The 24754-nt window shown below is 39.7% G+C and overlaps 1 protein-coding gene across 1 annotated transcript in view; it reads left to right on the top strand.

The window, feature by feature from the left end:
- znf385d (zinc finger protein 385D) overlaps nt 1–24754 on the top strand; it is a 95162-nt gene that overhangs the window by 35870 nt on the left and 34538 nt on the right. Inside the window, exon 3 of the mRNA XM_005472874.4 lies at nt 10440–10547. Within this exon, the coding sequence (XP_005472931.1) occupies nt 10440–10547 (108 nt within the window). The remainder of the gene's footprint in view (nt 1–10439; nt 10548–24754) is intronic.

A 24754-nucleotide genomic window follows, 5' to 3' on the forward strand; every position in this document is an offset into this window, starting at 1 on the left:
ATTATAGGCCAATCTCCAACCTTCCTTTCATATCAAACATCCTTGAAAGAGTAGTTGTCAAACAACTAACAGATCATCTGCAGAGGAATGGCTTATTTGAAGAGTTTCAGTCAGGTTTCAGAGCTCAGCACAGCACAGAAACAGCTTTAGTGAAGGTTACAAATGATCTTCTTATGGCCTCTGACAGTGGACTCATCTCTGTGCTTGTCCTGCTAGACCTCAGTGCAGCGTTCGATACTGTTGACCATAATATCCTATTAGAGCGATTAGAACATGCTGTAGGTATTACAGGTACTGCGCTGCAGTGGTTTGTATCATATCTATCTAATAGACTCCAATTTGTTCAAGTAAATGGAGAGTCCTCTTCACACACTAAGGTCAATTATGGTGTTCCACAGGGTTCAGTGCTAGGACCAATTCTATTTACATTATACATGCTTCCCTTAGGCAGCATCATTAGAAGACATAGCATAAATTTTCACTGCTATGCAGATGACACGCAGCTCTATCTATCCATGAAGCCAGGTAACACACACCAATTAGTTAAACTGCAGGAATGTCTTAAAGACATAAAGACCTGGATGGCCGCTAACTTTCTGCTTCTTAATTCAGATCAAACTGAGGTTATTGTACTCGGCCCTAAAAATCTTAGAAATATGGTATCTAACCAGATTCTTACTCTGGATGGCATTACCTTGGCCTCCAGTAATGCTGTGAGGAACCTTGGAGTCATTTTTGACCAGGACATGTCCTTCAATGCACATATTAAACAAATATGTAAGACTGCTTTCTTCCATTTGCGCAACATCTCTAAAGTTAGAAATATCCTGTCTCAGAGTGATGCTGAAAAACTAGTTCATGCATTTATTACTTCCAGGCTGGACTACTGTAATTCTTTATTATCAGGATGTCCTAAAAACTCCCTGAAAAGCCTTCAGTTATGCTGCAAAATGCTGCAGCAAGAGTCCTGACAGGGACTAGAAAGAGAGAGCATATTTCTCCTGTTTTGGCTTCCCTTCATTGGCTTCCTGTTAAATCCAGAATTGAATTCAAAATCCTGCTCCTCACATACAAGGTCTTAAATAATCAGGCCCCATCTTACCTTAATGACCTTGTAGTACCATATCACCCTATTAGAGCACTTCGCTCTCGCTCTGCAGGCTTACTTGTTGTTCCTGGAGTATTTAAAAGTAGAATGGGAGGGAGAGCCTTCAGTTTTCAGGCCCCTCTTCTGTGGAACCAGCTTCCCGTTTGGATTCAGGAGACAGACACTATCTCTACTTTTAAGATTAGGCTTCAAACTTTCCTTTTTGCTAAAGCATATAGTTAGGGCTGGACCAGGTGACCCTGAATCCTCCCTTAGTTATGCTGCAATAGACGTAGGCTGCCAGGGATTCCCATGATGCATTGAGTTTTTCCTTTCCAGTCACCTTTCTCACTCACTATGTGTTAATAGACCTCTCTGCATCAAATCATATCTGTTATTAATCTCTGTCTCTCTTCCACAGCATGTCTTTATCCTGCTTTCCTTCTCTCACCCCAACCGGTCACAGCAGATGGCCCCGCCCCTCCCTGAGCCTGGTTCTGCCGGAGGTTTCTTCCTGTTAAAAGGGAGTTTTTCCTTCCCACTGTCACCAAAGTGCTTGCTCATAGGGGGTCATATGATTGTTGGGTTTTTCTCTGTATCTGCTGTACAATATAAAGCGCCTTGAGGCGACTGATGTTGTGATTTGGCGCTATATAAATAAAATTGAATTTGAATTTGAATCCCTTTTCATATAAGTGAACACAGACACAGGTGGCAGCAATGAACCACATGTGAAAACAATGCTAGTTCTCAACCGTCTTGTCATAATAAAGATGAAAAAACTCCAAAAAATACAAATGCAACAAACTCATTTATCTCAATTGTGAGGATTCAAATCCAACATAAAGGTACATATACAAATGCTGTTGCTCACAGAGAACAGTGACAAAAACATTACATTAAATGCAAGAATCTCCCTGCTGGGCCATTATTAAGTTATTGGTATTGACTAACCAGCCTCCTGCAGTTACACTGCAGCCATTTTATGGTGTAGATCAGTAAAAATGTGACATACTGCTGCTTCAAAGTGATTATAATCTCCCTGAAAACAACTCAGAGGGACAAATTAATCCAAAATGTCAAATAATTGATTATGTGATGCTCTGTGTGTGTATTTCAAATCCAGCCTATTTGACTGGCACTAACTCCTGCTGTCACACACAAACCCATATCGGCGAGTAATGGGATTTGAATCCTTGCGAAGCCAGAAAAGACAGCACTCAGTGTGTGTTTCTGACCCTTTTACCAGCCGTCCGCTGTAAACGTCAGCCAGTGTCGACCGCCATCTCAGCTCATCACTGTCGTGTCCTGTCACATTATCCGGCAGCGCTGAGTGGGGTAGCGTCAGCGGCGGATGCTGTGCTGAACTTTGAGATGGACAGGCCTTCTGTGGGCTGTCAGATAGCATCCAGCAAATGACCTGCTTATTCTCCCTCGCTGTCGACACTCTGCCGACGTCTCCCCTGACACAGACACATCAGTGGAAATCAAACACAGTCCGAGGAATGAAAGGAGACACCAACAGACAGAGCGCCGGGGGGGAGAAAAATACATTTACTTTTTTTTTTATAAACAGGAGAAAGAAACAGAAAAGGCTTTTCTTAAACTTAAATATAGATATGTTTAATCTCCCATTAGACTTGCAATCTTAAATCTGCAACATTCACCTAAATTTGCGTTATCAACCCTGCTAGGGATGTTTACGTGACTGCAAGACCTATTCAAAAAGCACCGCAAACATTTCTTTTTCTCTAATTGCAGATTGGTTGTGTTCGCCATCTGCTCACTGATCGGCTGTGGTGGCTTTACGGTTACCTCAGCCCGGGGCGAGAGGCTGTTTCGAGGCAGACAGCTCAGGATGATTGACAGGTTTTGGTGCTGGAACTCGACCAGCTGAGGAAAAACTGCATATTAGAGCTTTAGGAAGTGATTTGAAAGATGACACTGAATTTGCTGCAGCTGGAGATGGTGCACTGCACACTGCTGCAGGCTTCAGAATGGGAGTCTGTGATATGCCTTTGGTGTGTGGGTGTTTGTGCTTTGCAAGTGGATTATATGTGGGTCGTGGTACATTTGCTCCGGCAACATTTCAGTCTCTGGCAGGCGTGGTCCATGTGGAGTGTGTGACTCAGTGGGTGGTTGAAGGGAGCAAAGCTCGGGGAATAACAGCTCTGGCATTGCAGCTGCTCTCTGCAGACGAGCCCCGTACACATCGGCATGGGGAGGAATTAAATGATACATGACAGGGGGATTTCTTAAAAAGATACGTGCGCAGTGCCGGTGCGGTTTTCGATGGAGAATTGTTGATAAATTAACAGCCCAGCCAAGAACAGCACAGAGGAATAAATTCAGATAGAGAGTCCTGAGTCTCCTTTTCACCACTTTATGCCCGATGATTAATGATATTTCCACGAATAGCTACAAAAATCTTCACTGATTATGCTACTTTTTGTGGCTTTGTCACTGCGGATTCATTTCACAGTATCTGCGCCAGAATGAAAGAGGAATAACATGTTTCTCGCCCAGTGCATGTTTCTAGTAAGAGGTCACCCATTCTCTTATGGCCCAGATGTTTTTAACTGTCGTTAGCTTTCCACAGCACAGGCTCCACTTTCCCAGTGGGCTGCAGCGAGTGTGGTTCTCTGCTGTAGAGTTTCCTGAGCCAGAGAGCCTCTCCAGATCCGTGTGTCATCCTCTTCTCTCTTTCCAAATAACTTGGGCGAGATTTACAGTACAAAGGTAGACCGTTGCATAACTCTATCTTTCTGTCCAATTCAGCAACAAAGTGTGTCAGGGCAAAGGCTGAGGAGAGTCCCTTCTCTGTTAATGCAGTGCAGAGACATTGTTTTAATGTTTCCAGTCTGATCTTCGCCAGGCTTCACATTTCACTGCGTAATACCGAGTGTGTTTTGGTTAAAAAAGCCGCCATTATTTTCTTTTACCTGCTTGACATTGCCTACACGACTAATGCAATTCAGCAAACATGCCTTTAATGTTGACATTTTCTTCCCAGTCAAGACTGTTTGCAAACACTGCAAAGTAGATGTTAATGTTAATTCTACCTACAACAGTAGTTGAGTCAGACCCTCTTTTATAAATCAATAAATGTTGATATTATTGCAATAATGGAAGCAAATTCATGAAAATTTGGTTTTTAATATGATGTTCACTTGTGACCATTTGCACCTGTGTTTTTGTGTGTTTCCTTTATTAGTCTATGACAGCGTTCATCTGTCTGTCCCATGTTAACAATATACTTGTTATATGCTGATATGTTGATCCCCATACTGGTTTGCAGAATCACAGGTTCAACGATGCCTCATGATGGAATACCTTTTTTATAGAAAAATATAAGTTACACAGACTTGCCCTAGCTACAAAGTCCGTTGTGGACGTCAGACAGACATCATGTAAATGATCCAATTTTCATTTAGGAACTAGTTTTAGACTCGACATCCAGAAAAAATGCTCAGAAGTCCTTACAAAACTGCTGTAATTCGTCATGGCATAGATTCAACTATCCATCCATCCATCCAGCCATCCATCCATCCATCCAGCCAACTTCTTCCATTTATCTGGGGCCAGGTCACGGGGGCAGCAGCCTAAGCAGAGAAGCCCAGACCTCCCAAGGCGTTCCCAGGTCAACTGAGAGATATAATCTCTCCAGCATATCCTGGGTCTGCCCTGGGCCTCCTCCCGGTGGGGCATGCCCAGAACACCTCACCCACGAGTGCGCCCAGGAGGCATCCTTATCAGATGCCAGAACCACCTCAACTGGCTCCTTTTGATGTGGAGTAGCAGCAGCCCTACTCTGAGCCTCCTCCTGGATGGCTGAACTCCTCACCCCATGTCTAAGGGAGAGGCCAGCCACCCTTCGGAGGAAGCCCATTTCCGCTTGTATCCGCGATCTCGTTCTTTCGGTCACTACCCACAGCTCGTGACCACAGGTGAGGGTAGGGACGTAGATCGACGTGAGAGCTTCACTTTTGCACTCAGCTCTTTCTTCTCCACGACGGACAGGTACAGCGTTCGCCCATTTGTCGATCTCCCACTAATGCTGGAAACATTCCTAAGAATCTTTTGGTTTCACTTGCTCCATACTGACAAGATAGCATCACGAAGATGCAGCAGGTTTGCAATTCTCCTTCTGCACCACATCCCAAAGGTGCTCTGCCCATTTGAGATCTGGTGATTGTGGAAACTGTTTGAGGACAGTGAAATCATGGTCATGTTCAAGAAACCAGTCTGAGCTTTGTGACATGAGATGTTATCCTGCTGGAAGCACCAATCAGAAGACGGATACATTGTGAATTGTAGCCTGAGTTTTCTGTTCTCAGCTGATAGGAGCGTCACCGAGCATGGTCTTCTGCTGCTGTAGCTCATCTGCTTTGAGGTTCAAGTTGTTTGGATTTCATACGTTGGTTGTAATGAGTCATTATGTGAGTTACTGTTAGCTTCCAGTCAGCTTGAAGCTGTCTGGCTATTCTCTGACCTCTGGTATCAACAAGGCATTTTCACCCATAGACCTGACGTAGGATATTTTCTCTTTTTCAGTTCATTTTCTGTAAATTCTACAGATTGTTGTGCAGGAAAATCCCAGTAGATCTGCTTTTTTGGAAATAGTTAGGCCAGCCAGTGTGGCGCCAGCAACCATTCCATCCATGTTCACAGTTACTTGAATCCCCTTTCTTCCATTAAGTTCCAACCAAGTGGCTGATTACATACTTGTGTTAACTAACAGCTGAATAGGTGTATGTATTGAAGTGGCCAGTGTAGACTGGGCTGTGTAGCTGCAGGATGTTAAAGAGTTTCTTTCTTGATATCAGATACGTTAGAACCGCCTTTGTGTTTCTAACATGTAATTTTATTTTTATTTTCTGTCAGTACACTCTTCATTAAAGCTGATAACATATTCCAGTTTCCCATCTGCTGAGTAGGCGTGTTAGGTCATTCTACCTGCTGAAAATACTGGTGGAGACGGAAAAGCTTTTATTAGTCTGCCCTCTTCTCTGCTTCTGTCACAGAATAATCAGAAGTCATGGAACTCAGAAAAGCTGCATATTTTAATGTAAATGTAAGTATTTTTCTACACAAGAAAAGCAGCTTTGTCTAGGTTTCTCCCACCTTAGACTGTTTGCATTTTGTTTTCCAGCCAATCTGGAAGCACTTTTAAACAACCAAACACACTTAAAGTGTCACATTCATCTTTAGGCAACATTAAATGTTTCAAACTCCTTGGGGACGCTCTGTAAATACACTAAAGCCTGAAACAGGGAAAGTGTGGGAACTTTTAAAGTCCATTATTCACTTTCCTTTTGGCTGTATCCTAACTGTTTCCCAGTGTTTTGATTCCCTGATATTTAATAGTGTACAGTTAGAGTGCCCCTGGTTTGAAATTAAGTAAATAAGGGCAGTGTAAGTTGACCAAAAAATCTCATTAACCCCAAAACAGGATGTTCAAAGACAATACAGGTAAAGTGCAGAGTCTGATCATGATAATGATGAAACAGTTGCACCCCTCGCTGATGATTGCTACAGTGGATTGAGGATTACTTTGTGATACTGCTGATTGTCTGTGAACAATAGTGAGTAATTTGTCAGAGACACCCTCATTTCTGTGACAGCTCAACTGGTATAATTTTTCTTGTATTATTATTGCAGGACTTTGATTGCCAAAGCGAGAATAATAACCGATTTCAACTCTATTTGAGACAAACATTTCATGAAAACACAAACAACACAAACTATATTTACAAAGGCAGGCCAGACCAGGGCAAAAAATACTGAATTTGTCAAAGTAAAAGCAAGCATGTGTTATTACACGTACTCTGCAATCAAAATGGATTTTGATGTAAGACTGGGGTCTGCAGTTTTTTTTTTTTTTACTTGCTACCTAAACTTTAGATGGTTGTGTTTAAACTTTTCTTTTATCTTGCGGTCATCTGGTCATCTGTGCTTTATACTACTAAGTTAAAAACCTTGCAGTAATACAGAGAAACCTCCAATGATCACATGACCCGCACATGACCCCCTGTGAGCAAGCACTTGGCAACAGTGGCAAGGAAAAACTCCCTTTTAACAGGAAGAACCGTCTGGGAGAACCAGGCTGAGCGGTTGGGGGTAAGGGGGAGGGAGACGCAGCAAAAGACACACTGAACAAGTGAACCAGTAATTACCCCATCTAATACTGATGTTCTCTAGAATACACGATTGTAACATGAGTGTAACACATCATTAGGGCATTTGAGTCAGACATATTATTAACTTCATAATAGAATTAAAATCTAGTCATGACTAGAATAGTTGTTAAATCTTATGGAAAAATAGAGATTTTTGCCTTGAATGCTCAGGCTGCCCAACATCTAAACAAATTTGACAGTCTGTAGGCTAAATATTTTAAAGCTATGCAAGTAGATACAGTTACAGTAATGTGACTGCTTTTAATATTGCTTCTGTTTGCGATACAGTGGGTAATAAGCTGTACTTTTCAGTATTACAATTATCTCCACCAAGATGGCAATTGTGAAGCGCTTCTTGCATTAGGCTTCATGATAGTCTTGACATTTCTATGTCCGTAGTCTTGGTCTCCCCATTACTTACAGATTTGTCCTGCATACAGACAGGACAAATCTGTAAGACGTGTAAGTTGGAGCCAAAGGAAAATCCACTGCAGTTTTCTTATTCGTATTTTTAACTTTTGGTGATTGAGTTTGCATTTCCTCTAGGATAATGCAAATATTTGCATTTCAAATGAACAAAAACAACATTTCTGATAAGATTTCTGTCAAATAAGGCAACACAGATTCATTCTCTTCGCTGTTGACAGCCCAGTCGTGCTTACTGTTGTGCAATTGTAGCCACTCGCTAAAGTTCTTTTCTCTTCCAGGAAAATCTTTGGATCATGACCTCACAGTTTACTTCAAGGGCATATCTTTTAACACACAACTCTGGGGTATACACTTGTTTTTTCATTTCTCTGTTGTGGTTTTGGTGACTTTATAAAACTATACTGAAAGCACCAAACTCCCATTACAATAGTCTTTCATTAAAGCAGCACATCTGATTCTGCTCTGAGCCTGTTGCCTCTGGCGAAGCTTCAACAAATCATGCTTCCCAGACATTGTCTTGGGTTTTAATCAATAAGAAATAATTCACATGAACTAGGTTAGAAATCAGAAGTATAATGTGCTGCTCCAAAGTGCTTTACTCTGCTCCAGAATATTTGCTTCACCATTAGGTCAGTGTGAACCTGCTCATCCTGTGTCTAGGTTCCTGGAGGGATCTCTATCATCAGAGCAGGATTTCTGTCAGGATGATGTCTGAACTCCTCCTCCCCTCTTTTGTTCAGCCGTTTTCTTCTCCCACTTTTCCTGTGTCTTCCCTGGAATTTTCCATTCCCTGTCTTACGTCAGCTAGACTCAAGTTGCCCTCAGAGAGTTTACCTCCTCTTGAGACCTTGAGACCTTGCGGTTACTCTGCCCACCCACTAGGCATTTGTTGGGTCCCAGCAGAGACACAGTTTTTAGCCGGTCTTTTCCAGATTGTTGCTGCCAAGCTGCTGTAACGTTCCAGTCATTGGTGTCACCTGCACACAATTACTGCCCTTCCTGTTTTAGTCCTTTTCAAGTTGTTTGTCTGACTCCTGCTGCCTGCCCATGGCTGACGTGGGTGAAGATCAAAATGTCAGTAATCATTGTCAGTATAGACCAATAAGAGGTAAAACTTTAAAGTTGACCAAAGATTTGAATTTTTAAAAAAGCCAACTGTCTGGTTCCACTTTGTGGCACCGCTGTTCGTCTTTTTCTTTTTTTTCTAATCCCAATAAAAAATACATCAAGCTTCTTTTTCTACCTCTGCACACAAATACTTTTAAAGTAATGCTTCAGTTCAGCTGAACAGCTTCCACAGAAAGCGACAGTGTAACATCACTGTGCCCACCTTCTGCAGCACAATTGTCGAGGTGTGTTAGTTAATCCTCCCACGCGGAGCCGGCACCTTTCCACTTTCCCCAGCCAAGTGGTGCCTATTCAGACTTTTTCATGAGAGAGGCAGATGTGTTTGTTCATTCCCCAAAGCTCTGTCAGCACACAGAGGGAGGCACACACACACCAAACAGACAAGCAACACGAAGCTGTGCAAGTTCTAAAGCGGAGAGTGTTCGCAGTCGTTGTGCAGCTGAAGGGCTTTTGCTCATATTTGTGGGGTTTGGGCACCGGTATTCTATCTTCTGTCAAATGTACAAAGAATTGATCATGCTAACAGTTATTATCTGTGCACAGCTTGATATAACTTATGCCTACACACTAAAGAAGTGCAGTTCACAATAGAGCAGCTGCATTTCCAATATCCAGAGAGTAACGCACACTGCTTTGTTTTTACAGTGCTTTTGGGGTTTAATGAGTTGAGCTGAAAGTGAAAGAGCGATTTGCTTTTTTCTGGTCTCTTTCACATGTGTACAGTACATGGAAAGTAGAGAAAGCAGCAGCAATGTTGGAAGCTGGAGCCTATCCCAGCTGTTGTAGGGCACGAGGCAGGATATACCCTGGACAGGTCGCAAATCTACTGCAGGGTCATCACACAGTGAATAATTGTCATAAAGGCAGAAATAACCCATGGAGACCAGGAGGCTGTGAACATGTTTATTTCTGGTGTTAGCTCCTTTATTCTCAAGCGATCACCACAGCAGGTAGTTCCACATTTGATTTGGCAGATTATTTTACCAGATGTTCTTCCTGAGGCAGCGCCAAAGGTATTTGTGTCTCTTCCCAGAATCAAACCTGGGACTTTTGATTGTTGGGCAAATGTGTTAACCACTACACAGCCACTATGTTTATTTTTGCTTATAAATTGTGCATGTTATGATCATCTACAGAGATTGGCTTGAATTTGGAGCCAAGCTCAAGTGGCCATTCAACGAACTGCAAGAGAGCCTGCCACTGGACAGTACATTATCTGAGATGTGGTAGGCATAGGAAAGATCTCACTCACCTTTTAGCAAGTTAAATTTAATGTGCTTTCAGGTGAGAACATGCTGTTAAAAATAGTATAAAAAAAGCCACAGGTGTCCTTTAACTGTTCCCTTGAGGGAGTTTGCCAAAAGCCATTACTGTAAGATTAGTAAAGAGTGGTGGCGTATGCCTAAAGTAAGCAAATAGACCATTAATTCTGTTTTAATGTTTGAGCCAGAAATCACCTGTTGAAGGGAAAGATGGATGTCTGGCTTTCTAGAAAGCCCCAGGCAGCCTGTTTTCTTTTCACAGTCAAGCGAGCGAGCGGAATGAAGCTGATTTACAGGTCGGCTTTAGCACTGTTTTAATTATCCTCTCTCTGTGTGTCTCTCTCCATCCTCCAGATGGACCCGGTGCAGAAAGCCGTCCTCCATCACACCCTCAGACTCCCTCCCACCGCCAAGAGGAAGCATGTCTCCTGCAGCGTTTGCCAGCTGAGGTTCAACTCACAGGTGAGGAAGTTTTCTTCTGAAGAGGAAAGAAAGTTCAAAAGTCACAAGTACTCCTGCAAGAGATGAACACTGAAAAGAAAAAGAAAGAAATGAGAAAAATGGCATCACATCACAACCTGCAAAGGAGAAAGTTTAAAACTCTTCCTGCCCTGGTGTCAGCCATACTCTCTTAATGCTCTGTTGAAGCTGAAGGTATTCTATTGCACACGGTAACACATACTGTCACAGTGGCTAAAGGGTAAGATTAAAGGGTAATAGGGAAGTTTTTAAGAGAAAAAGTGGAATTTTCTTCATTCACTGCGTGGGGACAGTCAAAGGAAGATTTAGCAGTGCATTAAATGTGTGTGCATTTCGTGCTCTGTTAGGGTTTGGTGTTAGCTGTGAACCAGACAAAAAGATGATAGATATAAAAATATATCTTTGTGATGTAAATGAATGAAACAGGACAGAATGACAGGAACTCAGCCTTCTAATAACCTTACAAGCCACTGCGTACTTATTATTAAATCATTATAGACTGCATATAAAAAGATGGCCTTGATCTTAGGGTCTGAAAAGTGAAGTCAGTGTTGGTGTGCCTAAAACCTGCTTTCTTTTAAATGCACTTCAGTGGGGAACCGCTGGGTTAGCAAGCTGCCTGAACTGTATGGGTCCAATGCAGTACAAGTGAAGTCATGTCACCAATCAAAATCAGAATAATTTATCAATACCTGAGGAAATTATGTGGTCACAGTATCTCCATGACAGTAAGAACAGAAACTAACGGAACCATATTAAATAATAAAATATATTATAAAGTTACAAAATTTAACAAAACATGTCTAATAGATACAAATAGCTCTAATTATGATTATTCCAGTATATTGCTCAATTTAAATATATATGGCTGACACTAAGATGCCCCTCTTATCATACTGTACTTTCTCATTTTCTCTATAGTAGAGAAAGTACAAGCTTCTTGTATAGTTGGTACTGCAGAGCAGGCGATATTAATTGCATCAATAGGACGAACATGGTGGAAAGGTCCATGTCAGTGAGTCCAGTTAGTGCAGATGAGACTTACCAGGTGGCGACAACTGCCCATCAGTTGAAGCAACCACTCTCCTAACCAGGCTGTAAATATTTCAGTTGCATTTTAACATACAGCTCGATGGTGTCTTTTGAAGTCATCCTCAAGTTGCACCAAGAGGAACTGCTTTTTTTTCTGCTTCCAAGTTTCTTCATTTTTCAGCCCTGGAGGTTTCATCTTGGTTTGCAGATGGAGCCCAGATTGTCTATGATAAATTGACTCTTAATTAATGCCTACCAGGATGAGTTTAGAGTTGTAAGCATTATTTTTTTCTACAACATGGCATTTATTTTGTAAATCATAGTCCAGTGTTACTCTCTGAGCTGGGCTTTAATTCTGCAAAAAAACAGAAAAAAGCTACATCTACACGTCGTTGCTTTACAAACAGCCTGCATCAGTGGATCATCTTTAGCTCTATGGAGAGCATGAATTTAAAGGGTTTATGGAACATAGAACAGGGTGTGATTTTTGTCCTATGTCAGCTGAAATAGGGTGTACCATCCACAACAACAACAGTTGGCCTATAATGTTTTGTAAAGCATATTTATATTCAAAAGCAACACACTCGAAACACGGAGTCAGAGCCACCTGACACTCTTCTGGATCATGTTTGACCTACAGTTCAGCAGCTAAAACTGCAGCTGAGTTCCTGTGATTAAATCCTGATAATAATTCCTGTCAGGCTTGTCTCCTGTGTGGGGAAAACTTGCTGGAATCCACGGCACACCTGGTGGAGGAAATGTCCTCTTCACACCCCAGGAGAGTCTCCATTTATCCACTGAAAAACACAATTAAAAGCCTCACTACCTTGTTGTGAGAGAGGTGAGAAATAGTGAGGAAGAGAAGGAGAGAAAACAATTTGTGTGCCAACCAAAAAAGAAAAAAGCATAGTGCTCACCTATGAAACAGAACATGTACAGATAAAACTGTCATGGACATTTACAGTTGACATTCATTGGCCTTAAATATCAGTGCTCTCATCAATAAAATGGGTGCAAACATTAGTAAATCAGTCTCAACGCTTGATTTAAATATTCTCCTTCCTACATTTTGCACAAGGTCATTGCAAAAATGATCTCTCACCTCGGACACACAACCTTGTCACTGTGGGGTTTTTTGTAAATACCGACCATTATTTTTTTACACCAAAACTCAGTTTGTACTGGTGTAACATGTTAGTAAGTCTGGCCCATAGACTGCACATAGATCTAAAAAGTGAAGCCAACATTAGAGGGCGACAGCAGAGGGCAACACTTGATTATTGCCTCAAGAACATTTCCTAATGAGTTCATGATCGCTATCATAAGTTGAAACCTTATTTAACAGAGAATTGTGTTCATTTTATGGACTGATTTTGGTTATGAGACCAGGCTGGCGTTTCTTCATGCATTTCTCTTTCCATCATTCTCGTACCAGTCAATCTTGGTTTGAGAAGTGTGGCGCTCTTTTTGGTGTTTTTTGACAGTTTAATCCGACCTTGTTCTTGAGTGCAACCAGTGGCTTTCACCTTGTTGTAAACTCTCTGTGATTACACTGATGAAGGCATCTTTTAATTGTAGACATCAACAATGATAACTGGACCTGCTTGAAAGTGTTCTAGACTTTGTTAACAACAAAAGAATTTTGTGATTATTCAGTGTTGTTGTTTTCTGTGGTCTTCTGATGTTGCTGAACTGGATTGTTGTGGCCGGGTTGCTGAGCAGGACGGTGCATTCCTTCTTTTTACAATGTACCAGATTGTTGATTTGGTTATTTTGAAAGTTTTTGCTGACTCTCTGATAGTTTATTTTGGTTTTCCAGCTCAGTTATGATGTACTTCACTTACATCAACATATCTTTAGAACTCATAGAAAGAAGCCCAATGAAAATATGCCAAATGCCTAATTTAATACTTGGAATAAACTTCAAATCTTGAATCTGTTCTATCCGTCATGGAATAACACGGGAACAGGCCTCATTTGGCTGTAAAACAATCTATCAGTCAACTGTTCAGTTACTTTTGAGCCTGTGAAACAGTTAATTCAATACTTTTGATAAAACTCTTGTATTAAAGTTGAAAGTCTGCACTTTAATCAGATCTTAAATATTTTATGTGGTGGTGTACAGAGGTAAAATTAGAAAAATTGCATCAATATCTAATTATGGATGTAACTATATCCGGCTACAGAGGTGCTAATGGTTTCTAACTGTTTTTTTCTGTTTTTGGATCTTTATAACATCAGAGGAATCTTTATTATGGCCAGTCACAGTAAAGTTGTTTTAAAGTGAAATAAAATAGCTTTAATGGACAGAGGGTGAAGTAATGTACATAATTTAAAGTGATTCATGCAAAGTTTTTGTGGTCCAAAAAATATCAACACAAAATTAGAAATATGGATAGGAACGGTCCTTTTTAAAACGGGTAGCCATTAAATTTGTGTTTCCAAATCATCAGGAGAGATTGGATACAAAACTTTAGTGTCTCTACACTTTGAGGAGTTTCAGAATGCCGTGTAGCTCTCTTTGGCTCTACAAAGCTCATAACAGCTTCAGTATGATAGGATTTCTTGTCCTTATATTTGTCATCATCACACTGAGTTTCAGTAATATATATCATATGTTCCAAACTGAATGTATTTTTGCCTTCATTAGATTATATGTGCTCGCTCTAATATGCTGTGATGAAATGCATGGCAATGCTATTAGCTCGCTAAATTTAAATGACGGACAGGCAGATGGGTTTCAGTTCTTCCTGCACCTGATTTCCATACCATTTTCAAAGTAATCAAAAAATTTAAAAGGAAAATCACGGCTCCTGCTGCATGCCGTTAAATCAGCTGTATCCCCAAATAGCAGTGTCGTGGCTCCATGATTAAATGAGTAATCAATCCTTTTCAAACACTGAATGGGTAGGTGATTACTCAGAATGAGATTATTATGTTTTACATGGGGAAATCTGCCTTAGTATATATTTACTATCCATCAGCTGCTAATTTAAAGCTTCATTAGAGAAATAGAGCCTGTGTTTAGCTGTCAGTGGACATGTAGCACTGTGAGAGACAGAGGGGGTTGAAAATGAACTCAGGGGCTGTTTTCTTCTACTTTATTCAAGGATACAACAGGGAATTGTTTTAATTTTCTCCAGTGATCATTTATCATAAATGTGAGATGATGCAGGGGGGAAGCTCGACCTGTCCTTCATACTCAATACTGAAACATTCTGAGGAGGGAAGAAAGTCGGGTTAAAAACCAGTTAATGGCCTGAGATCTCAAAAAGAAAAAAACACTTCTCAGCTTTAATGGATTTTAAGATCTTCCTGCTTTACTTTGCAGTCATGTTTATGAGTTGGGGTCATAAACATGCCTCAAGTCTGCAATTTGTTAAGTGCGAGTGAGTCACCAGATAGTCTCATCTTCTCCATCACAAGAAACACTTTATTTCCAGTTTACATCGGATGCATTTCAAATAAGTCCTTCATTTATTTACCTTGACTTTTGTTTTTGTGGATTTTATCCAGTTAACGTTTTAGCCCTTTTACAAGCTACAAGGTTTTCTTTCTCAATATTCTTTCTTGAAACACAAAGGAACAAATGTACACGTCACAGTAAGCACATCAGGAGAGGCTGAGACCAAAATGATCATGAGTGACATTAGTTACTGTTTTGTGTGTGTGATACAGAGAGAGCAAGCGAGAAAGAATGTGAGCCAAACACACACAGAGAGAAGCTGCTGATTATTAATTCATATGATGATGGTGTTTACATAAGCAGAAAAAATTTCCACTGAAAATTGCTTTGCCAACCTGTGCAGAATTTTGGTGCCAAGTGCAAAGGGAGGGAACAAAGGGGTGGGAGGTTTAATCAAATAAGGTAATGAAGAGAGAATCGCTGGTATTTTGGTATTTGTTGTCCACTGCTGCTTAATGAAAACCGCTCTCCTTTACTTCATTAAATTCCTGCAGCCATCTGAAGAACACATGTTGATAAGTCTGCAGCCTCTGGCCTGAGAAGTGTCATGCCAAAGTGCAGTAACATTACACATGATGTTCCACATTGTTTACCTTTTTCAGTGATGTGCAAGTGATGATGTGCAGGCTGTTACAGAACAGCTACACACACACACACACACACACACACACACACACACACACACACACACACGTTCTCACATCTATAAATCCTGCTATTTGCACTAAGGAGAAATAAACACTTTATGTATGTTGCGACCTTGTTTTACTACACAGTGCACGAATGCTGTTGTGTGCACAGTACATTTTACTTCCTTGTTTTGATTAATTTGTTCCATTTAGGTTACCCAAATCTGTCTGACCACACGACAAATGTTATTTGTCAAGCTCTGAGGATGGCCTGTTTTAATAATTATTAGGTTCTTGTCTCGCTCATTGCCTGCCTGCCTTGTAACCAGGGTGACTTTTTGTGTTTGGGAGCTCAGATAAAAGCAGGAGTCACTCAGGAACAGACCTACAAAGAAACCAGAGTAAATTCACTTATTGGGCGCCAGCATCATACGATTTGATGGTCTGAGAACTTTGTCTCAACAGTCAAACACAAACATTGAGCAACATTTGAATAAGGGTGGCTGTTTCTTTTAATGAGAGCTTCACGTATGTAATACGAAAGATATGTTGAGCTTTCCTCCTTGAAGCCTTAAAAAAATGAGAAGCAAGGAAATCAAGCAGTCCACCTGCTTGTAGGCAATTTTAAATCCCCAGTTAACCACATGGATGTCTTTGGACTGTGGGAGGAAGCCAGAGTAACCACAGAGACACAGGGAGAACATGCAAACTCCACACAGACAGGCTGCAGGCAGGATTCAAACCTCGAACCCTGTTGATGTGAACCGTTGCTTAGTCAGTACTCTTCTGTGTTCTGTGCTGGCTGTCCTCACCTCCAGCTTTCTGCCTTTGCACACATATGATGGAAACCACAATCTTCTTAAAGTGGTCCTGACTGAAGTAAAGGTTGTGAATGATTTATTTGATTGGAAAAGGAATCCTTTCTTTAACCAGGTGAAGGCCTTGGTGAGGGGAAAAAACATTTTTGGACATTCATTCATGCATCCACTGATTTATTTTCTTAACAGTGTATCTATCTCGGGGTTTTGGGGAGGTTGTTGTCTGGACAGGTTGCCAATATATAACCTAGGAAACAAGCACAAAGACATAACCTGCAAGAAAGGTGTGCTGATGTGTGTACATGTATACACATATTCCTCAAAATCAGTACATGGAAGAAAAAGGCTAGGAAATGCTGATGAGCCCATTGTTTCCTAGCGTTTATGTCCTAAAGCATAATTAAATAGTCATGCTGTGGAGGTCACTCTTATTTTCCACTTCTGGAGCTCTTTTCTCTCCTTTTTTCACAGACAACACAGTGATTCTGGGTTGCTTACTTTTAAGTAAACAGAAGATTGTTTTTTGACCCTGATCTCGTGAAAGGTGTATTCTGTACACCCAAGGCCCTAAAGCCTTGGGTGTACAGAATACAGCTTTCACAGTTGTAAAGAACAAACCTAATGTTTTGTCGTGTTATTACGATACCACTTTTCCCAGGTTTATGAGGCATACTGAAAATGAGTTTTAACTGATAATGTGTCAGTTGGATGCAGAAAATTAAGCATCACCAATGGACTCTATCCAAAGAATATGCTGTTGCTAAATCAAGTGCATTTTCATTCTTTAAATCTGTGAGTGGCATTGATTGGGATTTTTTACTCAGCACTGGTGCTGTCCCAATTCCCCAATAAGGTTGGGATGCTCTCTCTGTTGTTGTGTCTGGACTGCGTGTTGTATGGTCAGCCTGTGTCGCCCATCATCTGTCACTTTCAGAAACCAACGCTCCGACATTCACACTCACTCCATGCCATGAAGGTCCAGCTGTGATGATGAGTCAGGCTTTATATTTGTGTTTTGATCTTAACGTTTTCATTTTTTATTAAACCCGAAGCAACACTATAAATGCATTCATCAAGAGGCTGTCTGAAAATGTGTGATATCCCAGAGTTTAAATAATTATGGCATCTTCTTTCTTTTCTGAGTATGAAGGACAAAGCGTTTCAGTCCACCCTGTGTAGCTACTGTTTTCTTCAAAATTAGTACTGACAAACCCTGACTTCATCTTTAGACATGTACCTTTTCATGTTAATATTATGACAAGTTAACATGTCGGTCTCATGTTGGAATAAACACCGTGGTCTCTTTAGGTGCAACACAACAATAATAATATTTCCATAAGCAGTTCAGCAGGAGATGAGATGGAATTGCACTCTCTCAGATTAATGTAAAGCTGCAGCTGTGCTAGTTCTAATAAATGCAGAGAAATACAACTCTACAATTTGGATGGTTCTCTGTGATTATTATTACAATGGATTTTTTATTTGACATTTTATCATGCATGTGCACAACAAAAATAATATTGGTGAAAAGATGTGAATGAACTGGTATAAGACTTTTTTGAATATCACGTCAGTGAATAAAAATAATATTCCCATCATAGCAGAAGAAGACAAAAACAGGAAATCTGGAACATCTACTTATTGCTTTTGCTTTTTTTGCAAGTTATTGCAAATCCACCAAAAACCTTTGCACACAGCATATGAATTAAAACTCGGCTTAATGTTCCTTGTGCTCATGATGACAATTAATTAAGGCTTTAATGGCAAAACAAGTTTTAAAAAACTATCAGTAATGCAGCCTCTGAGCTATCAGTGACATTTTTAATTCACTGCTCTGGCAACATGAATTGTCACCACTTTAATAGTGTTTTTATCATTATTGTGTTATTAGTTGTATCGGCATTATTTTGTGGAAAAGAGAAATAATTTCCTCTCCGGAGACCTTGCTTAATAATCTCAAGCCTGTTCTTTTTTTTCCCCTTCCATGTTTTTCCGTAGTTTGAATAACAAGCAGCCATAACGCCTGAAGAAATACTATTATGTAGCTTCAGGAAAATGGAAAGCAATTATAATTTACCAAAATGAAGACCCAAATGCAGACTACTCAACAAAAAGTGAGCTTTAATACAAAGCCCACTGAACTTATAGAAAGTCAGAGAAAACACAAACTCCAGAAGGCTGATAAAAAACCAAATGAAATATAATTGGAAATAGTGAGAGGTGGAAAACAGAATGGCGACTAAAAGCGGAGCACAGGATCTTGAATTCCAGCTCTTTTAGCTAATTATATACACTTAATATTTGTCATTTAAACCCAGGTTAGTTTACTTTATCATATTTATTTTGGTTTCTGACTAGTTGTTACCTGACTAAGATATTGTTGCTACATTGTATTATTTACTGACATACATCATTCTGCTTCTTAAAGCTAATTGTTATATTTGTTGTGTTTATTTTTTTAAATGCTGTAACAAAAGAATTTCCCAAATCAGTGATAAGTATATAAATATATTACTTTATTTGAAGACTTTCAGTCTAGATTTAAAGTTCATCATAGAACAAAAACAACACTAGTGAAATAATGATCTTCTTGTGGTCACTGACAGTGGGCTCATCTCTCTGCTTGTCCTCGTAGACCTTAATACAGCATTCGATAGTGCTATTCACAACATTTTCCTACAAAGACTAAATGACGCAGTATTAAAGGAAACACGTTGCACTGTTTTGAGTCATATCCATCTGACTAGTTCAAGGGAGTCTCCCTTGAATACAGATGTTATTCTTGGAGTTCCACAGGGTTCCGTGTTGGGACCAATTTTTTTTTTCCTTCTCTTAGGGATGCATGAAAAAGGACAGCGTTTACATTTCCATTGCTGTGCACATGATATCCAGTTCTATTTAACAATGACCCCAGATGACAGAGATCAGTTAGTTAAACTACTATCAGGTATGTATTAAATAGAAAAGGATGAGCAGTACTTGAGTACTTAAACCTGAGGTTATAATATTTTGCCCTAAAAACCTCAGAAAGGTGTCCAACCACATGCTTACTCTGGATGGCATTACTTTGGCATTCCACAGCAACAGTATGAGGAATCTTAAAGTTATTTTTGACCAGCATATTCTCTTCGGTGGGCACATTAAACAAATCAAGACACACTCTTTCATTTGTATGATATTCCTAAATTTAGAAACATCCTTCTTCAGAATGATAATGAAAAACAATTTCATGTATTTGTTACTTCTTTGGTAGATTATTGTAATTCCTTCTTATCTGGCTGTTTTAAACATTCTCTGAAAACATTGCAGCAAAAGTACTAACTAGCAGTAGGGTGCTTAGTTAGTACCAGAGGTCTTTAATTGGCTCCATATTGAAACCAGAATTTAATTTAAAATCCTTCTTCTCACATACAAAATCCTGACTCATCAGACCCATCATATCTGCGAGATCTGAGAGTATGATATTATCCCAATAGAGCATTTTATTCTCATCCCAGCTGACCTGAGGTAAAAATTAATTTCATGATAATTCTAAAGGCCGGTAATACAACAGCAGACAGAGAAGGCAATGAAGAAACCGCCTTGATAAGAAGGAGATTTTTTACAGCAGCATAATGTTCACAGTTCAGCTGCTGATTTAACATTCTGCCGGTGAAAATTTAAAACCTGTCAACAAGTTAAATGGAAAGCACACCTTTAATTAATATTTATAGATTAGATTCGTGCCACTCATCAGTTATGCTGATTGTTTTTGTAAGCAAAGTGCTAAAGGACGTAAGAAAGAAACCATTAAAGCACTTTTCCTTAGTACTTAGCTCATTTAAGCAGTTCTTCCTATGACTGCCATCCAGATACATTTAGGTCACATCACTCCGTTAAAAACCTTCTACAACAAATCTGACTACTTGACTGCATCCACTGACAGAAACGGGCACAGAAAAAGGACATCAGAAACACAAAGCAAGACCCACCTGTGGAACAGGTGAACACCTGTTTTTATCAAACAGTAGCTGACTTACTTTGGCTTCAAGTGGTTTTATACAATGTGTCATAAAATACCTGCTTCCCCCTTCAACTTTACGTTTCAGTACTTTATCAATACTTTGCTGCTTTCGGTCGATTCCTTATTCACAAAGTTTGCCACAGCGGGTAGATCTACCCGTTTGAGATTTTTACCCCAAAGTCCTTTCTGACACAACACGAAAGGGATGTGTGTCTCCTCCCGGGGGTTGTGTTAATCCATATCAGGAGTAAAGAAAAAAAAACAACCCAAAACCCCCACCATAAACATTGAGTTATTTATTGGTGCCGTGACTCTGATTTTTGGCTCCTGGGCTGGTGTGGAGTGATTCAAGAGAATCATTGCCTGCTGGCTCTGTTCTTCCTGGACCTGCTCTTAGTGTTCTTCATGGTGTTGGCTGCAGCAGCACTGGGAGTGAAATCAAGAACTGCAGCTGCCCAGGATTTGGTGAGGAAACACATGAAGCAGCTTCTTCTGCTTAGCGAACAAATGAAGAAGCTTCAGGAGTTGTTCTAAGAGTTGGGAAGAAAAAAGGGATTTGTTTTGGATTGCTGGTTGGACATCTTGATTGGGACAACTCTTCATTCAGTCACACTCAGCATCTGCACAGTTTTCGACAGATTTCTTCATGTATGACATATATAATGACTGGAAAGAGACTCCCTCATATATATATATTAATAATCCTGGGTGTCATTGTTTTTCATTGATCTTGCTTTGCCTGATTAAGACCAGTAATAACAGCCACATTTTGTTCATCATGAGGGCCGAGGTTGACATGAGTTGGTGTCTAAGGAAAAAGTCATTATTTTAGTCTTAAAAAACGGCTTCATAGTTACAAGCTACAAGAGTGAAACACAATTTACTGATGTATTAGAATAATTTATTAACATAAACCTATTTTTTCTTACAAAAATAAAAGTTTAACTTCAGTAGTTAAAGTTACTGATGACCTGTACATGTAGTACAGTAAATAATACATAAGAATGTCATACAGATATTTTACTTTGGATTAAACATTTATTCACAAATCAGTTTAATCGTTAGAAATTTATGACCCTACCCTACAGCAACAATCTGTGCAGGAACCATCGAGTTGGATTTAACTTTATTGAGGGAAATCTAATAATAACTCAACAGCAACCAGGTGTTGGCTGCAGGCTGGTACCAGATGAAAATGTGTTTTAAGAATGTGTTTATTTTCATTTGGTTTTGACGTAAGTCACAACACATTTGAGTCACACTATGAATCAGACTTGCGAGCCGCTTCTTGCTGTGAGACTTGCCCTTGCTCCCCATCAGACTGAGGCCTGCACACTGGCTGTTATGGGTTAAAACAACGACTGCCGCTTCTTTGTTGTGACTTGGAGTCATTTACTGGGGTCTTAACTCATCCACAGGAATGTGAATGGGTGGGTTTCTGGTTGCATGCAGACGGACTGTGTAAGAGACTCAGATCTTTTCAAAATAAGAACTTAAAATCCCCTAAAACAACATCACTACAGACTTTCTGAGTTCTATTTCCGTAGCTTGCACTGTCATGATACTACTGGCTAGAAAGGTTTGTATACACACTGTGTAAATCATAAAGATTTATGGCAGGCTAAAAATGGTGTATAAACTTAATACTACATATAAAAGTGGTAGATGGTTCCATCTCCATTAAAAAAGAAATCTACATATGAAAAAAATACAATGAGCAGATTTACTCTCCATTGCATCAGTTTTGGGCTTTGGAGATAATTTTATTTAAATATTAAATTAATGTTGGATTGTGAACTTTCCCCTGTATTGAAAGTTTCATCTGCTCTGAATAACCAAAAACAGCTTTTCTGTTTATGGAAGAAATGGGTCATAGTCTTATTTAAATGATATTAAATTAATTGAATTGTGAAGTCAAAACCAACTAATCTTCTTCTTCAGCAAGACAGTGGCCAGTATAAGGATTCTGGTTATTTTCCTTTGAATTTCCTGACTTCTGTACAAATGTTTAATTGAATCAACTGAACTTTTTAAATGTCCCATACATGACTGAAACACAGCAGTAGCTGAAATAACAGTTACGTCATAGGATTTATTTAAAATTGCTTTAAATGCATAGACATACACGTAATCAAAATAGCATTACTATAACACAAAAAGGGAATGAAAAGAACATTTATAGTATCTTTGAGATGTGGGTTATGTTTTTGTCTGTTTTCCTCACAAAGGGAATGTTAAAACTGTTCTAAAGTTTCTAAAATTTTATCAACTGGTTTCTTATTTAGGCTACAAATCTAGTAGCTACAGATAGCAATAACATTTATCTTAAATCACATTTCTGGTCACCCGGACCGATATTCACTCTCATTTTACACTACACTAACAAATAAAGGAGATAATTGGGCCTTTAGAGTTTAAATGCACCATTTAAAGTTAAATGGGAATTTTACATTGGAGTAAAAATAAAACTGGAAATGAAACTAATTTGAGGTCTGAGAATAAACCAAAACTAAGTAAAATTAAGATCTTTTATACAACTACAATGAGATGGCTTTTCATTAGTGTGAGTTAGCTATTCAAGCTGCCCTTAATTGGGTCAACAAGGCATTTAATAAGAAGGAGTACTTTTCAAAATGTAGATATTTAGAAAAGAAAAACGTCTGTAATGTGTAAACACTGGTTAAAGTAGTTGTACTGTGATGTGTCTTTGTGTTTTGACCCTTTACTGCTGTCCTTACTAATCCTTACTTCCATTAATATGGTTGCACACCTTTCACAGAAAACTTGCCAAATTCTCGTCATAACTTTTCCCATCGTGACTCTGAACCTTATTCAGGCTCTATGTAGACAAAAGGCAACATGCCAGCCTAATGTCACGGCAAAACAAAGCTTAGAGTTTCCGTTTTATTTTGCCAGCACTTTTATTGAGGTTTACTTATGATGCACAAGGGGGCTGAATTGTTCATGGCTGTTGATGGATACACTGGAATTTAAACTGTGACCTTTCGGTTTCCAGCAGCCTCTCTAAATCCTAAAGAAACCCTGCAACGCTGGTTTGTTTGATGTGTTTTCACCCCTCGCAGAGCACCTGAAAGGGAAACAAATGATTTCCATTCTAGTTTTAATCATGCATGTGCCAGACTCGGAGTTCAGGCAATTCTTCCACTTCATTGCTTTAATGAAAGATGAATTATTTCTGTGGTTGCATTAAATACCCATCCATATCAGCTGTGTCTCATGACAAACGGTAACTTATGTCTTTGATACCTGGAGGGTGATGAATGCGGGCTAAAATGAATGGTTTCTTGCCAGAACAAGATGCACACGCTCTTTGAAAAAGTGAGGCTTCATCCAAAAGTGGTTCCTGGGATGAAGGGGGAATGTTCGAGGCACTCCAGCAATTTCCTTTGCCAACAAAATTACTGAACTATGAGTTCTTGGCAACTTTATGCACCTAGTGTAATGAAACCTCTTTACTTGTCTCATCCTATTAACTTGTCACATACTCTAGTGCACCTTCTCGTGTTATTCGCCAAAGTTCACAGTCTGCACACTATATTGTGGACCATTTTAGGTAATATACTGAATGCCCAAAAGGCATGTTACAAGAACTTTGTTATGTGATCCCGAGTTCTTGTTTTCCTTTCATTTAAAAATAATCCAAACCGCTGCACACTAATTACTGAAAAGGACAGAAAGAAACAATATGCTAATCCAGAGATACTACCTGGAAAGGGCTTTCTATCCCAGCAGTCTTTGGTAAATATCCCCACCGCGGTGCATAAATAAAACTGCTTACCGGTGTCTTCTGGGGATGCATGCTTGGCGTATTTATTTATTCCAATTGGATCCGTCCTGAAACCTTCATTCCTGCCACAGGCAAAGTGCGCAGAGGTAAACAAGGGCAGCTCAAAGTCTTTGCATATGTCCCCCTTCTGTGCGACTTGATGAATCTGTTGTGAAGGTGAATCTTGGTGGCGTTACGTGCTCAGACTTCAAAACAAATGGCCACTGCATAAATTAAACTTCATGGGTCACAAAGATTTCTTAATCACTGACATTAAGATATTATTCTTGAAAATATATGGAGTAGATATGTAGATGCATGGATTTAGATATAAATAGCTGATCTAAATGCCCAGTTTTCCTCCCCATTGTGACTCTATATGTCAGTGAAAATGGATGTCCCGAATACGATCATATTAGGTACACAGGTGTGGTTGAGCACAGAGCCCCACCCA

Source organism: Oreochromis niloticus, linkage group LG11 (assembly GCF_001858045.2).
Source record: "Oreochromis niloticus isolate F11D_XX linkage group LG11, O_niloticus_UMD_NMBU, whole genome shotgun sequence".
In the NCBI taxonomy this organism is placed as follows: Eukaryota; Metazoa; Chordata; class Actinopteri; order Cichliformes; family Cichlidae; genus Oreochromis; species Oreochromis niloticus.